The 16,106-nt window shown below is 44.7% G+C and overlaps 1 protein-coding gene across 3 annotated transcripts in view; it reads left to right on the forward strand.

Annotated features, from left to right (window-relative positions):
- Positions 1-16,106, forward strand: part of LOC115647159 (ubiquitin carboxyl-terminal hydrolase CYLD-like) — a 28,060-nt gene that overhangs the window by 1,459 nt on the left and 10,495 nt on the right. Inside the window, exons 1-8 of one of the 3 annotated variants that reach the window (XM_030553929.1) lie at positions 2,282-3,381; positions 3,579-4,073; positions 4,611-4,892; positions 5,458-5,533; positions 7,399-7,607; positions 8,815-8,968; positions 10,263-10,398; positions 14,123-14,233. In XM_030553929.1, the coding sequence (XP_030409789.1) occupies positions 3,597-4,073; positions 4,611-4,892; positions 5,458-5,533; positions 7,399-7,607; positions 8,815-8,968; positions 10,263-10,398; positions 14,123-14,233 (1,445 nt within the window). In that variant the 5' untranslated portion in view covers positions 2,282-3,381; positions 3,579-3,596. Of the gene's footprint in view, positions 1-2,281; positions 3,382-3,578; positions 4,074-4,610; positions 4,893-5,457; positions 5,534-7,398; positions 7,608-8,814; positions 8,969-10,262; positions 10,399-14,122; positions 14,234-16,106 lie in introns of those variants that run through there. The other 2 variants (XM_030553928.1, XM_030553927.1) reach the window with 2 other exon arrangements.

The following is a 16,106-nucleotide window of genomic DNA, read 5'->3' on the forward strand; positions in this document are numbered from 1 at the left end:
GCACCCCACCTGCCCAGCAAGTTAAAGAAGTCTGGGCTGGATGAATGGACTATAAGGTGGATAGAAAGCTGACTAGATCGTTGGGCTCAACGGGTAGTGATCAACGGCTCCAAGTCTAGTTGGCGGCCGGTTTCAAGTGGAGTGCCCCAAGGGTCAGTCCTGGGGCCGGTTTTGTTCAATATCTTCATTAACGATCTGGAGGATGGCGTGGATTGCACCCTCAGCAAGTTTGCCGATGACACTAAACTGGGAGGAGTGGTAGATACACTGGAGGGTAGGGATAGGATACAGAGGGACCTAGACAAATTAGAGGACTGGGCCAAAAGAAACCTGATGGGGTTCAACAAGGACAAGTGCAGAGTCCTGCACTTAGGGAGGAAGAATCCCATGCACTGCTACAGACTAGGGACCGAATGGCTAGGCAGCAGATCTGCAGAAAAGGATCATGGGGTTACGGTGAATGAGAAGCTGGATATGAGTTAACAGTGTGCCCTTGTTGCTAAGAAGACTAACAGCATTTTGGGCTGTATAAGTAGGGGCATTGCCAGCAGATCGAGGGATGTGATCATTCCCCTCTATTCAACATTGGTGAGGCCTCATCTGGAGTACTGTGTCCAGTTTTGGGCCCCACACTACAAGAAGGATGTGGAAAAATTGGAAAGAGTCCAGCGGAGGGTAACAAAAATGATTAATGGGCTGGAGCACAGGACTTATGAGGAGAGGCTAAGGGAACTGGGATTGTTTAGTCTGCAGAAGAGAAGAATGATTGGGGATTTGATAGCTGGTTTCAGCTACCTGAAAGGGGGTTCCAAAGAGGATGGATCTAGACTGTTCTCAGTGGTACCTGATGACAGAACTAGGAGGGTGGTGAAGCACTGGAATGGGTTCCCTAGGGAGGTGGTGGAATCTCCTTCCTTAGAGGTTTTTAAGGTCAGGCTTGACAAAGCCCTGGCTGGGGTGATTTAGTTGAGGGTTGGTCCTGCTTTGAGCAGGGGGATGGACTAGATGACCTCCTGAGGTCCCTTCTAACCCTGATATTCTATGACATCCCTCCTCCCCAGGGTCATCATCCCACTGCCTCCCCTCTGGCACACCCCTACCTGGGGCCCCTCCCCTCCTTCCCATGAGCACCCCACTCTGGGATCCCCAACCCCCCTACAGTCATCTTCCCACTCCCTCCACTCAAGACACCCTCTCCCCCCATTTGTGACTCCAATAGAGACAGTCCCAGCCTGTGGTGCAGCCCTTACCCCTCAGGGAACTCCCACTCACCCTGTAGGGACACCCCCAGAACACCCCCCAGAGAGAATCCCCCAACTGCCACTGGACCCCATTCCAAGAGCACTAGGGTCACCCCTTCTGACCCCCCAGTGCTCTGTGCTGCAGAAGCGAAAGGTCAGGTAGCTGAAGCCCAGCCGCAAGGGTTTGGTTTTAAGGAAGCCCCTGAATTTACCAAACCTAATCAACAAGGAGTTGGAAAATCCTGTATTTAAATGGGAACCTCCAGCTTCCTGTATCAGCATCCAAATACTCCAAAAAGAGCTGGGGAGTGATACAGACTAGGAGCAAACATGAGATCATCCCGTGTAGTTTGACGGTCCAAAGTATACGGCGTGCCCACAGCAAACAGCCAGCAATGGTGCCAAGTAAGGTCTTGACCCTGCTAGGGGCTCTGCTGTGTGCCCACTTGGAGCCCTATTGAAGTAGCTGTGAGCTGCACCAGTGGAAAGGTCTTGCCTCAGTCTTAACAGTCATTTCAGTATTAAGAATCTGGTATATTGTTACTAACCCAGGCAGTTAAATGCTGTTTCTAAATGCGTGTAGGGTTTTCACCCTACAATGACAGCACTATTTAAGGACCCAAACTTAAAAATAGCACCTCTGCCTGAATGTGTTTTTACCAGTATAAATACAAGTAACACGTAAGGGTCCTATAACTGAAAGAGATTAGAAGGAAGAAATGTTTTATTTTCAGTTTTGTTTTGTGCATTCAACAGCACATAACATACAGCGGGAGTTGGCAACCTATGACACACATGAGCTGATTTTCATTGGCACTTACTCTGCCCGGGTCCTGGCCGCTGGTCCGGGGGGCTCTGCATTTTAATTGAATTTTAAATGAAGCTTCTTAAACATTTTAAAAATCTTATTTACTTTATGTACAACAATAGTTTAGTTATATATTAAAGACTTATAGAAAGAGACCTTAAAAAACGTTAAAATGTTTTACTGGCACATGAAACCTTAAATTAGAGTGAATAAATGAAGACTCGGCACAGCACTTCTGAAAGGTTGCTGACCCCTGCTATACAGTCAGACTTACTATTTTCCCCATGGAGAGAGAACTTTAAAAAAAAAAAAAAACTGTTATAAAACTATCGTTAGTCAGGGAGAATTGGCAAGTGCAGCACCAGAAACTGCTTTTACTTCACTTTTTAAGTCTGGCTGGATTTCATGTTGGTGTCCCTTTAGCCAGGTTATAAAACTCGGTGAGATTTTGGTGTTGTGTTAATTTGAAATAAAAGAAAGTACCTTTGTATGTGACCTGTGATTTTTCTTGTTAATGTAACAAGGTGATTGGTCTCCAGATCTTTAAAATGCAGAGTCCCTGACTAAGACTACATGCATCACAGACTCGGGGCACCTCATACACCCACAAAGCATCGCTGTGACTATAATGATACCAGACTGCTTTGGAAGTGTACTTACGTAGAATATTTGGGTGAATGCCTCTGTGTTACCACCTAGAGAGAGAGAGAGTGCTCCCAGTCTTGGATGAGACCTTTGGTGGCCAGCCCTGGTTACCTGTACAGTGTTCATTGGCTTCCTATATTTAGTGGCAAGGTTAACCACACTGGCAGGCTTGGGCAGGATCTGGCAGTACAACTGTCTCACCAGGCATGGATTGTTCATTGGATATAATACCTGTTCAGGTGTCCTGGCCGCCATCAGCACCAGAGGAGCATTGTCTAGTAGCCAGATGTTTTGGGTATTGACCAGGGCTATTGCACAGAATCCCCCAGCCCTTCCTCCCTGGTTACTTGTGGCTCTGTGGGGTTTTCAGCCAGGGCATTAATGTCTAGATTTGCCACACTACAAATGATGATTTTTAACCCTTTTGAAGACGAACCCGATACCTGGTCACCTTCCAGGTTCTGTATAGCTCTGCCCCTTTCTACTTTGCGTAGCCTCCCCTTCCCTGTCCTGACTCCTCCAACGTGTTCACTCTAGTCTGCCTATATGTCAGTCTCTCAAACAATCACCTTCTTCCACAGTCCCCTCCCCCCCCCCCCCAGCGAGTTTTCACTTCCCTGAACTCATTTGCAAGACTCCTACCCTGGCTAGACAGCCTGTATGGATATTGTATAGAAAATCCAGGTAGTTGTTTCCTTTTCTTGATGCCTGTTTCCCCTTAGTCTGTGATCTCCTCAAGGCAGGCACAATCTCTGCTTGTGTGTGTGAAAAGCAGCTAGCACATATGGGTGCTACCATAAAACACAATAATAATCACATGCTCTATGCTGTCCTGTTGAAGATCCAGGTAGTTGTTTCCTATTCTTGATTCTCTAACTTCTCAGGACGGAGTGGAAGCAAAGATGACTACAGCAGTTGTACCAGGCAGCCCTCTGCCTTCACAAGGGGACGGAAACGTTTATTACATCTTGACAGATGATTTTGCCTATGGCAGCAAGCTCTTTCCCTCCGGGAGCATGTGCTTCCTCAAAGAGAGGCTGTATCTGCGCAGTATCGCCTGTGGCACGACTTCCACTCGCTGCATGAGGGTCACCATGCTGGATGACCATTCTATAGCCACTGTTGAGGCAGAAATTCTTCAACCTGTGAATGAGGAGGAAGCTGTTTTCCTTCTGGCCATCAACAACCTCAATGAGCGTCTGAACTGTTTCCTGGACCGCTGTAGCCTTGAAGTAGCAGTGAAGGCTACAGTGGGCCAACAGGTGATAGTGGATCTCAGCCAACATCTGTTCACTGGTACCATCCGCTATATTGGGAAGATCAGCAAGAGCCCTTTGTCCTCCCCACTCTGTCCATCCTACTTTGGGGTGGAGTTACAGGTAAGTTGATTCGGGAGAGGGAGGCGCTTCCCCCCCACCCCTAGTTAACTTTATATAGGCCCAGTGTCTCAGCCCAATGGAAAGGGGTCTGGCTAAGGGGAGTGGACTTGCATTGCCTCCCTGACACATCTTATTATCAAACCCCTTGTTCCAGGAAAACAAATCTTGTTGCCCTGGAAGTGCTAGTTCTAATCATACCTCACTGAACATTTAGCCTTTTTATCCTAATAGCAAGGCCCTGGTTTCCACTGGTAACAGCAGCGTGCCTGGGATCAGAACTCCTGGTTTCTGTTCCTGGCTCTGTTCCCGACTCCCTGTGTGACGCGAGCTTCTCTCTCTCTTTCTGACTCAGTTTCCTCATTGTAAAATTGGGGTGGGTCTGTATTCTGATCCAGTATAACAGCTCTGTTGTTCTTATTGGGTTGGGTGGGTATCTCATTTCTGACATGGGGTCATGTCACTGTGCCAAGGGTCAGGTGGCTTCTCTCTGACTTGTCCCTGCCCAGAATATAATGTGCCTTTCTGCTGGTTCTTCAGGGTGATGGTGAAGGCAAAGGCCACAGTGATGGCACCTATAACGGCTCTGAGTATTTCAAGTGTAAGCAGAACTGTGGACTCTTTCTGCCGCTTAACAAAATCCAGTTTATCCCAGCGCTGGGCAGTGATCCAGTGAGAGAGGAGCCCAAACCGGATGTGGACGAGGTTGTTCCTGTAAAAGCCGGGGACACAATTGGCTTCTACCTGGATGACATCTTCAGACAAGGCATAGCTATGGACGTGTACAAGGAGGGACCTCAGTGGTTTGTTAAAGTTTGCCCGGTAAGAGGAGCTTGCCTTCATTTCTCGTTGTTATCTTGCAGCCTGCCTTGTGGTAGGAGCCTTATCAATGTGCAAAATCGGTTCCCGCACACAGAGTGAAGTCTTTGTCTAGGGCAAACAAAACCATTGTTTCCTGTGGGAAACTTTCCTCATCTTACCCCACCACTTGCAGACCAGTTAGCTGGCATAATCCTCTGTTGCAGTTAGGGTGACCAGATAGCAGGTGTGAAAAATCAGGATGGGATGAGGGGTGTAATAGGAGCCTATATAAGAAAAAGACCCAAAAATCAGGACAGTCTCTATAAAATCAGGACATCTGGTCACTCTAATTGCAGGGGGTGGGACTCCTCAGGGGGTCACGAGATTATTACATGGGGGGGTCAAGAGCTGTCAGCTTCCACCCCAAACCCTGCTTGCCTCCAGCATTTTAAATAGTGTTAAATGTATAAAAAAGTGTTTTTAATTTATAAGAGGGAGGGAGGTCACACTCAGAGGCTTGCTATGTGAAAGAGGTCACCAGTACAAAAGTTCGAGACCCACTGCTCTATTGCATTGTCTCTTACAGGAAGAAGAGGGCCCAACAGATGTTTTCAGAGATATCCCTATGGACTCTGTTGTGAAGGAAGGGCTTCTCTCTCCAGGTAAAGCAGCACACAAATACAGCCACTCCACCTGCTCAAAACCCAGTGGAATGGGATTTGCTGTCCCTCCCACGCCCCACCTTCTTTCACCTCATTCTCTGCCGTGTGGCTGACAAGGCTAAAATGTGATGGAGGAGTTTGTTACGTTCTTAAAAGGATGATTTGAGGGCTGGAGGAAATGCCCAACAGTGAGAGGCTTCGAGAGCTTCATATATTTAGCTTTTTGAAAAGAAGACTGACAGGCGACCTGATTACAGTGTATAAATACCTTCCTGGGGAGAAAATACAGGGCACTAAAGGGCTCTTTGTCTGTTGGAGAAAGAACAAGAACTAATTCTGGAAGTTAAAGCCAGACAAAATCAAATGAGAAATAGGACATGGATTATGAACAGTGAGGGGATTAACCATTAGAACAAACTATTTAAAGGAAGCGGTGAATTCTCCAGAGCAGTATAAAAGGGCCTTAGCTTGACTGAGAATCAGTCCCCGAGTTTCCTAACTCTCATAGGAACGGCCACACTGGATCAGACCAGTGGTCCATCTAGCCCAGTACCCTGTCTGAAAGGGCACACAGTACCAGAGTTTAAGGGGGATTATACAGAACAGGGCAATTATGGGGAGAGCCCCCCCGTCTTCCCGTCCCGGCTTCTGGTAGAGGTGTAGTGTAGCCCCACGCATTATCTTGGCTAATAGCCATTGATGGACCTATCCCCCATTAACTCATCGGATTCTTTTTTTTGAACCCAGTTTTACTGTTGACCATCATAGCATCCTGTGGCAGTGAGTTCACAGGTTCATTGTATGTTGTCTGAAAAAGTCCTTCCTCTTGTTTGTATTAAACTTGCTTCCTATTAATTTCGTCTGGTGACCCCTGGTTTTTGTGCTGTTGGAAAGGATAAATAACACTCCTCCAGTCATCGTCTCCTCACCATTCATGATTTTATAGACCTCGAATATCTCCCACCTTAGGCCTCTCTTCTAAGCTGAACAGCCCTGATCTTTTCAGTCTCTATTTGTGTGGAAGCTGTTCCATTGCCCTTCTCTGAACCTCTTCCAGTTCCTCTGTATCCTTTCAGTTCTTCTTAGCCTCCTACTCATAGATCGGGGCAGGCAAACTTTTTGGCCTGAGGGCCGCATCCAGTTTCCAAAATTGTATGGAGGGCCGGCCCCAACCCCCTATATGCCCCCCCCGGCTTCTTGTCCCCTGGCACTCCCCCCATTCACCCCCTCAGACCCCTGATGGCCACCCCTGGGACTCCTACCCCATCCAACCCCCCCCCCGTTCCCTATCTCCTGATAGCCCCCAGAACCCCTGCTGCCCCATCCAACCCCCCCTCTCTTTCCTGACTGCCCACTGGTACTGCTGCCCCCATTCACCCCCCCGTTCCCTGCCCTCTGACCACCACCCTGAATTCCCCTGCCCTCTGTCAACTCCCCTGCCCCCTTACCGCGCTGTCTGGAGCACCGGTGTCTGGAGCCAGCCCCAGCACTGTGCAGCATGGAGCACCACGTCAGGCCAGGTTCTGCAGTGGCATTGCTCCAGGAGCTCACCGCCCCGCAGCCCAGAGCATTGGGCCAGCAGCAGGGCGAGCTGAGGCTACAGGGGAGGGGGGACAGCAGGGGAGGGGCCGGGGGTGAGCCTCCCGGGGCAGGAGCTCAGGTGCCGGGCAGGAGGATCCTGTGGGCCTCAGTTTGCCCACCTCTGCCATAGATCCACTTCTGAGAAGCACAGAAACGCTAGGTTGTATTGTTATTAGGAAAACAATGCTGCAGAATATTTGGCGACCACTTAGTCTAATCAACAAAGATAGACTTTCCACCCCAGTTCCTGTCCAGGCTTTATTATGTGTATTGTGAATTTTCAGTATTTGAGCCAGACATGGCCCCGGGATCTCAGAGACAACTGAAGCGAGAGAGAAGCGGAAGCGGGGAGGAATTGGAAAGTGAAAAACAGTCCCTGGATGTGAACTCAATGGTACAGATCACCTTAGGCAAGGGGAATCCAGTCTCTGGAATCATCCGCTGGTTGGGGTACCTGCCCAGTATTGAGCCCAAAATGGCAGGAGTTGAATTAGTAAGTAGCAAAATAATGTTTCTGTTCTCTGAGGGCACTAAGGTCAGAACTGGCATGTCTTTTGGGGGTCATGAGCATGTCTGTTTCACAGCATGCCCTAGGTTAGGGTGCTAACGTTTCATATTGCTTAATTAAAGAGTCAGGGTAGATTAAGCTGGCCTCTCTTGCTGGAATCATGGATGGGAGAATACAGATACTGGTAATGCAGACTTTCCTTAGTGGAGGGAGAGTAGTACATTGGTGAGAGCATGGACCTGGGAGCAAGGACTCCTGAGTTCCGTTCCTAGCCCTGCTATTGACTCACTGTGTGAGCTTGGTCGAGTCTCCTATCTGTCTTTTTCCCCATCTGTAAAATGGGCTCATTCTCACCTGCCTGCAGAGGTGTTGTGAGGCTTCATTAGTTATTTGTGAAGTGCTTTGAGATCCTTGGACAACAGCTGCTGCTGCTGTTGGGATTTGGATTCATGAAATTCATTCTGTGCTGACAATAGGGATTCATTGGTCTAAAATGTAACTAAACCAAATAAAAAAAATAGGTCAAAATAAGTATAAAGTTGTATGTAGTTGTCAGGTCATGAAATCCCATCCTAACATCAGCCCTAGAGCAGCCATCAGATGTGTGCAACTCTGACAGTGTGGTTTGTTTACTAGTGTGTTTGGTCACATGTAGCATTTCAGATGATTGGGCCCCCTTGTGGCAAAATTGTTGCTGTTACTCTTTTTCCACAGCTGTTCTCACAAGCACTGCTTAGTCTAACTTAGGGGCTTTCATAGAATCATAGAATATCTGAGTTGGAAGGGACATCAGGAGGTATCTAGTCCAGCCCCCTGCTTAAAGCAGGACTAATCCCCAGACAGATTTTTGCCCCAATCCCTAAATGGCCCTCTCAGGGATTGAGCTCACAACCCTGGGTTTAGCAGGCCAATGCTCAAACCACTGAGCTATCCCTCCCCCAACCTTTTTTCATATGCAGACCCCCTAAAAAATGTCAAATGGAGGTGCAGATCGCTTTGGAAATTCTAAACATAGTCTGTGGACCTCCAGGGGTCCGCGGACCAGGGTTGAAAACCACTGTTCTGTGGTAATGACAACCTTCTGCGGACCCCCAGGGATCAGCGGACCACAGGTTGAAAACCACTGATCTAACTCATTCCTTGAAAGCCTGGCCTGGAACTGCTTGTGGATGGATTTCTGTCCTTTTCACAGGATGAAGAGAAGGGGGTCACAGATGGCGAATGGCTAGGCACACGCTACTTCCACTGCCCCCCGAAGCGTGGCCTCTTTGTTAAGCTTCAGTCATGCCAGCCTGACATACGCTTCCAGTGTGTGAGCAGTGGCCTCCTGGACCCCAGGACTTGCAGTGAGTTCCCTTAGAAGCTAATGGCTCCAGCTAGGATAGGAGGGTCATATGTGGGCTGTCTTTGTTAGTCTCTGTGTTGAGGACAGCATTTTGTGTAAAACTATAATTCTGAGAGTCCAAGGTGCCCCCCTCCGTTCCCAGAGAATAGCCCTGATGTAGCCTAGCACAACTAAATCTACTACACTTTGTACTCCCCCGCCTGTCCCCATTCGAACTGACTCTGCGACTAATTTTGTTTTTAAGTCCTCTTTCTCATCTCTCCCTTCTTCCATTTTCTCATTTTCAAGCTATTAGTGGTAGAGGCAGGGGACGACTCGGTTCTATTCTGACATTTGCCACTGACTTGCTGTGACCTTGGCATGTCACTTAAATTCTCTGTTGCCTAACTTTTCCCTTCTGTAAAATGGGGCTGATACTTACCAACTACACAGGGTTGTTGTCAGCCTAAAGCACTTAAGATCCTGCTGCTCTAATATCCCCTTACCACTTGCATCGCATGCTGTATCTGCCCTTCAGGAGGTTATTTGTGCTGAAATGGAATAGTTATGGGCCACCTGGAATGGTAGTATGACCACATTGGCATGGAGTGGAGGGTGTAGATCTTTGGGACAGAGCTGTGGACCCCACAGAATAAATGCTCCTGAGCCTCCTGCAGCTCCTCTGTACGCATGGAGGCACAGCAGACTTAAAGAGCAGTGAAGTACAGATCACACATCATCTGCATCTTTGCTGCTTTCCTGAGCTAGAGAAGCACTCCTTCCCACCCCTAGTATGGTTAGGCCAACTAATCCATACCAAAGCCAAGCTGACAGGAATGTGCTGAATGGACATTACAGCAGCAGCCCTGAGATTCCCTCCAGCTTGTTGTTGGACACTTCCAGTGCAGAAGCATTTTCTAGGACCGCTTTCCACAGAAATCCCATTATCTCAAGCTTACATTCGCTCGCTGACATGACAATGAGGACAGTATCAGTGGTGTCGATGGCAGGGAATGTGTGGTGGCTAAAAAGTCTAGCAGCTGAACGAGTGGTCAGCAGATTGCCCAGAGGTTCCCTCTCATGCTGAGGTTATGGGTCTCTGTTCTTGCAGCAGATTATAGTGGGGAAGTGTGCCAAGCAATCAAGTCCCTATCCCAGAGAGGTTATGGTCTAAATGCAGGAGTGGGTACAGTACAGAACAAATAGTGGGTTGGGGCCTTTGTAGGTGGACTAGCCCCACAGGAAAGGAACAGGAGGGCAAAGCTGTCCTGAGGGCAAGGGGATGCTAAAGGCAGTTTCTGTTATTTCTGTTGCAGGTAGGATGGATAGTCCTAAGGTTCTGGCTAATTTTCCTCCTCTCAGGAATGGCACAGCTGTGCGTGTTTTACAGGGGCGCATGAGAGGGATTCAAGGCCACTGCAACTCCTGCTACATGGATGCTGCCCTTTTCAGGTAGGAGGCACTACTCTCCTTCAACCTCATGCAGAATGACCTCTCTTGACCATCTCCCTCTGTTAAGTGAGGACCGTCATCCAGGGCTGATGGTCCTTACTGAGTGCCAAACCAGGCAGTTCACCAGGAGCACAGGGATGACATGTAATTTGCACAAAGTAGAGTAGAATGGAGTTGCTCTTTAATATAGAGATGCAGCCTAGAAATGACAGGTCCTAACCCCCAATAACCTGAAGGAGAAAGTTCTTAGATGCTAAGCACACGCCATTTGTGTGTAACAAAAAGTCATAGATTGCCACATTAGGTTATATTACTGGTCCTCACAAGTCTGGTATGTCATCTCAGGTAATGGCTAGAAACAGATACTTAAGAGAAACCTCTAGTAATGCGCCTAGCTGATGGTATAATGCTGTATGTGGGGGGAAAAAATCCCTTGGTGACCCTCAGAAGCCGTCAGTTTTAGTCCTGAAGAATGAGATTTGATTATCTCACCTTGCCTAGCTCCAAATGTTCCTAAATTAGTCAAGCCACAGGATTTCACTCATCCACAATTGATGGAAAACTTTCTCATTTTACTCTGCCCACTTTCACGCATTCTCTCTTTCCATTCCTTACATCTAAAAATTAATAGTAGCTTAGGTACAGCGTGATCATGACTTGATCGCATTTATAATGTCCAAGCGGAATAAAGTTCAGGCCAGTAATATACACCTCTACCTCAATATAACACTGTCCTTGGGAGCCAAAAAAAATCTTACCGCGTTGTAGGTGAAACTGTGTTATATTGAACTTGCTTTGATCCACTGGAGTGCGCAGTCCCTCCCTCCCTCCCCCGGAGCACTGCTTTACCGTGTTATATCCAAATTCGTGTTGTATCGGGTGGCTTTATATCGAGGTTGTGTTGTATATGTTTGGTGCTCTGAAAGGACAAATTTCACAAAGCTGAAAACAGTTATGAGTCACATCAGCCAGGAGGAAAAATTTAATCAGAAAGATGTGAATGATAATTGAGAGTTGTTTAAGAACAGTTTACTAGGTATTGAAAAAGCCACAATTGAGGAAAAAGGCTGTGTAAAAGGACAGAAAGAGAAATGTATGGCCAGCAGAGTTAAGGAGTTTTTTAAATATGTTAGGAACGAAAAGAATCCTAACAATTATATTGGTCTATTACTAGCTGGAAATAGTAGAATTATCAATACTAATGTAAAAAAAAGCCAGAAGTGTTCAATAAATTTTTTCCTTTGTATTGAGGAAAAAACAGATGACACAGTAATATAATGATGATGATGACACTCTTTCCATTCCACTAGTATCTTGGGAAGATGTTAAACAGCAGCAATGGAAGTTGGACTTTTTAAAATCAACGGATCCAGAGAACTTGGATCCAAGAGTTTTAAAAGAGCTGGCTGGGGAGCTTGCTGGATTCTTAATGTTGATTTTCAATAAGTATTGGAACATTGGGGAAGTTCCAGAAGACTAAAAGAAAGATAATGTGCCAGTGTTTTAAAAGGGTAACGGAATCACCCAGGTAATTATAGGCCTCTCAACCAGACATTGATCCCAGGCAAGATAATGGAGCAGCTGATACAGGACTCAATTCACAAAGAATTCACATGCATCCGACAAAGTGGGTATTCACCCACAAAAGCTAAGGCTCCAAAACGTCTGTTAGTCTATAAGGTGCCACAGGATTCTTTGCTGCTTTTAAAGAATTAAAGGAGGCTAGCATAAGTAATGTCAATCAATATGTGTTTATAGAAAATAGATGCTGTCAAACTAACTTGTTTTTTTGTTTGTTTTTTGGTGGGATTAAAAGTTGGTTTGAAAAAGGTAACAGTCTTGATGTAACACACTTTTCTAAGGCCTTTGAATTGGTATTGCAAGGCATTTTGATTAAAAAAAAACTTGAATGATATAAAATTAAAATGGCACACATTCAGTGGATTAAAATCCTGCTAACTGATAGGTCTCAAAATGTGTTTGCAAAAGGGGAATCATCATCATGTGGGTGTGTTTCTATTGAGATCCTGCGGAGATCAGTTCTTGGCCTTACGGTAATTTAACTTTTTTCTCAGTGACCTGGAAGAAAATACCAAATCATCACTGATAAAGTTTGCAGATGACACAAAAATTGGGGGTGTGGTAAATAATGAAAAGGAACAGTCATTGATATCGAGCGAACTACATTGTTTGGTATACTTGGGCACAAGCAAACAGTAATCATTTTAATATGGCTAAATGTAAATCTGTACATCTAAAAACAAAGAACGTAGGCCGTATTTACAGGATGGAGGACTCTGGGAAGCAGTGACTCTGAAAAAGATTCCGGGGTTATGGCAAATAATCAGCCAAATGTGAGCTCCCAGTGCAATGCTGTGGCCAAACAGGCTGAGATCCTTGGATGCATAAACGGGAATCTCGAGTAGGAGCAGAGAGGTTATTTTACCTCTGAATTTAGCACTGGTGCAACCAGCACTGGAATACTGATCTGGTTCTGGTATCCACAGCTCAAGAAGGATGTTGATAAATTGGAGATGGTTTAGAGAGGAGAGTCATGAGAATGATTAAAGGATTAGAAAGTATACCCTATAATGTTAAATTGATGGAGCTCAGTCTATGTAGCTTAACAAAGAGAATGGTAAGGAGTGACTTGATTACAGTCTATAAGTACACACGAGGAACAAATACAGATGCTTCCCGACTTACGCAAGCATTCCATTGTGGAACGCCTTGCGTAACTCGAATTTTGCGTAAGTTGGAAACATATACCTAACCATTACACGCAAAAAAACCCCAAAAACCTCCTATTTCTAGCATATGGAACTTTTTCTGTATGTGCGGATTTGCATAAGTTGGGTTTGCGTAACCCAGGGGGCATCTGTACTTGGTAAAGAGATCTTCAGTCTAGCAGAGAAAGGTCTAACATGAAACCAATGGCTGGAAGTTGATACTAGACAAATCAGAGGTGTACATTTTTAACAGTGAGGGTAATTAGCTACTCTATTGGAACAGTATTCCAAGGGTTGTAATGGAGTCTCCATCACTGGCAATTTGTAAAGCAAGATTGGCTGGGGATTTTTTTGGTTTTTTTAATGATCTCTGTAGGGATTGTTTTTGGGAAGTTCTGTGACCTGTGTTGTGATGGGCTTGGAAGGACTAGATATTTATTGATTAATTTTGGTATAAACGTCCATTTCACCGCACACCCCAACAAAAAAATATTTCCATTGATGGTCATTGAAATTTACGGATAGGGAAAATAGGTCAAATGCACTTGAGAACTTCTTAGAGTTTGATTTAAGGATGCCTACTGTGTGTGTTTTGCCATACGATGTTGATAATTTGTGTTTTAATGGTTATAACTTTAACTTTAGGTTTAACGTCTTGAATCTCAACATCTACTATTACTAAATAATTGTCTGACCCCCCCCACACACATTATTTCTTCCAACTGAAAATTCAAGTTGATAAAAATCAATATTTATTTTTATTTTTTTATTTTTATTTCTTTATAATTTTGACAAATAAAATTCTGCTGAGCCTTACTATAGAGGAGGTCAGACAAGATGACTTCACTAGTCTCTTCTGGTCTTGGCATCTGTGACACTATAAATCTCTCTCTTTCGCCCTTAAATCTGTCCATCTCTCTGCTGTGTATCATTTAAAACAAAAACCACTGTGTTATTACCTGATTCCACTGTTACCAACCACTCTCTCTTCCCAGCCTCTTCTCCTGTACCTCTGTTTTGGACTCCATGCTCTTCAAGCCCTCCCTCCCACCTGACGGGCACGTCCAGAAGATCCTCCGGGATGAGATTGTGAATCCCCTCCGACGGTGAGTACTGTACATAGGACTACTGGAAGCAGCAAGTCTCTCTTCTGTAATCTCCATGCTGCTATCACCTCCTTCCCCGGAATTGAGTCTCTCACAGTTCAGATTAGGGCTGTTAATTAACTGCAATTAACTCCCATGATTAACTCAAAAAATGAATCGCAATTCAAAAAATTAATCGTGACTAAAAAAATTAATTGCAGTTTTAATCGCACTGTTAAACAATAGAACACCAATTTAAATGTATTAAATACCTTTGGATGTTTTTCTACGTTTTCAAATACATTGATTTCAATTACAATGCAGAATACAAAGTGGACAGTGCTTACTTGATAGTATTATTTTTATTACAAATATTTGCACTGCAAAAATGATGATAGTATTTTTCAGTTTACCTCATGCAGGTACTGTAGTGCAATCTCTTTACCGTGAAAGTGCAACTTAAAAATGTAGGGTTTTTTTGTTTTGGTTACATAACTGCACTCAAAAACAAAACGATGTAAAACTTTAGAGTCTGCAAGTCCACTCAGTCCTACTTCTTGTTCAGCCAGTTGCTCAGACAAACAAGTTTGTTTACATTTATGGAGATAATGCTGCCAACTTCTTATTTACCGTGTTATCTGAAAGTTAGAACAGGTGTTCACATGGTGCTTTTGTAGGCAGTATTGCAAGATATTCACGTGTGGATATGCTAAACATTCATAGGCTCTTTCATGCTTTGGCCAACATTCCAGAGGACATACTTCCATGCTGATAACACTTGTTTAAAAAAAAAAAAATGTTAAATTTGTGATTGAACTCCATGGGGAAGAATTATATGTCTCCTGTCTGCTTTATCCACATTCTGCCATATATTTCATATTATAGCAGTCTTGGATTATGACCCAGCACATTGTTCATTTTAAGAACACTTTCACAGCAGATCTGACAAAATGTAAAGAAGGTACCAAAGAAATTTCTAAAGATAGCTACAGCATTTGACCCAAGGTTTAAGAATTTGAAGGGCCTTCCAAAATCTGAGGGGGACGAGGTGTGGAGCATACTTTCGGAAGTCTTAAAAGAGCAGCACTCTGATGATACAGAACCTGAACCACTAAAAAAGAAAATCAACCTTTTGCTGGTGGCATATGACTCAGATGATGAAAATGAACATGCATTGATCGGGACTGCTTTGGACTATTACCATCATCAGCATGGACACGTACTCTGAAATGGAGGTTAAAGCATGAAGACACATATGAATCTTTAGCGCATCTGACATGTAAATATCTTGCAACGCCGGCTACAACAGTCCCATGTGAATGCCTCTTCTCACTTTCAGGTGACATAAGAAGTGGGCAGCATTATTTCTGAAAATGTAAACAAATTTGTTTGTCTGTGACTGGCTGAACAAGAAGTAGGACTGAGTGGACTTGTAGGCTCTAAAGTTTTACATTGTTTTGTTTCTGAGTACAGTTATGTAACACAACAATTCTACATTTGTAAGTTGCACTTTCATAATAAAGAGATTGTACTACTGTACTTGTATGAGGTGAATTGAAAAATAATAGTCTTTTTTACAAAATATTTGTAATAAATGTAAAGTGAGTACTGTACATTTTGTATTCTGTGTTGTAACTGAAATCAATATATTTAAAAATGTAGAAAACATTCAAAAATATGTAAATAAATGGTATTGTTATTTTTTAACAGCATGATTAATTGCGATTAATTTTTTTAAGCGCTTGGCAGCCGTAGTTCAGATGCCTTCTGAGACAAGAAGTATCCTAGAGATTCATGTCTCTTGGCCAACTCTGAAGTTTTTCTGCTCTTCTTTCCCACTCATATTAACCCAGCAAATGCTGAGATTGTGGATTTCCTTTGCTAAATGCTGCTG

This window comes from Gopherus evgoodei, chromosome 2 (genome assembly GCF_007399415.2).
Source record: "Gopherus evgoodei ecotype Sinaloan lineage chromosome 2, rGopEvg1_v1.p, whole genome shotgun sequence".
Classification (NCBI taxonomy): domain Eukaryota; kingdom Metazoa; phylum Chordata; order Testudines; family Testudinidae; genus Gopherus; species Gopherus evgoodei.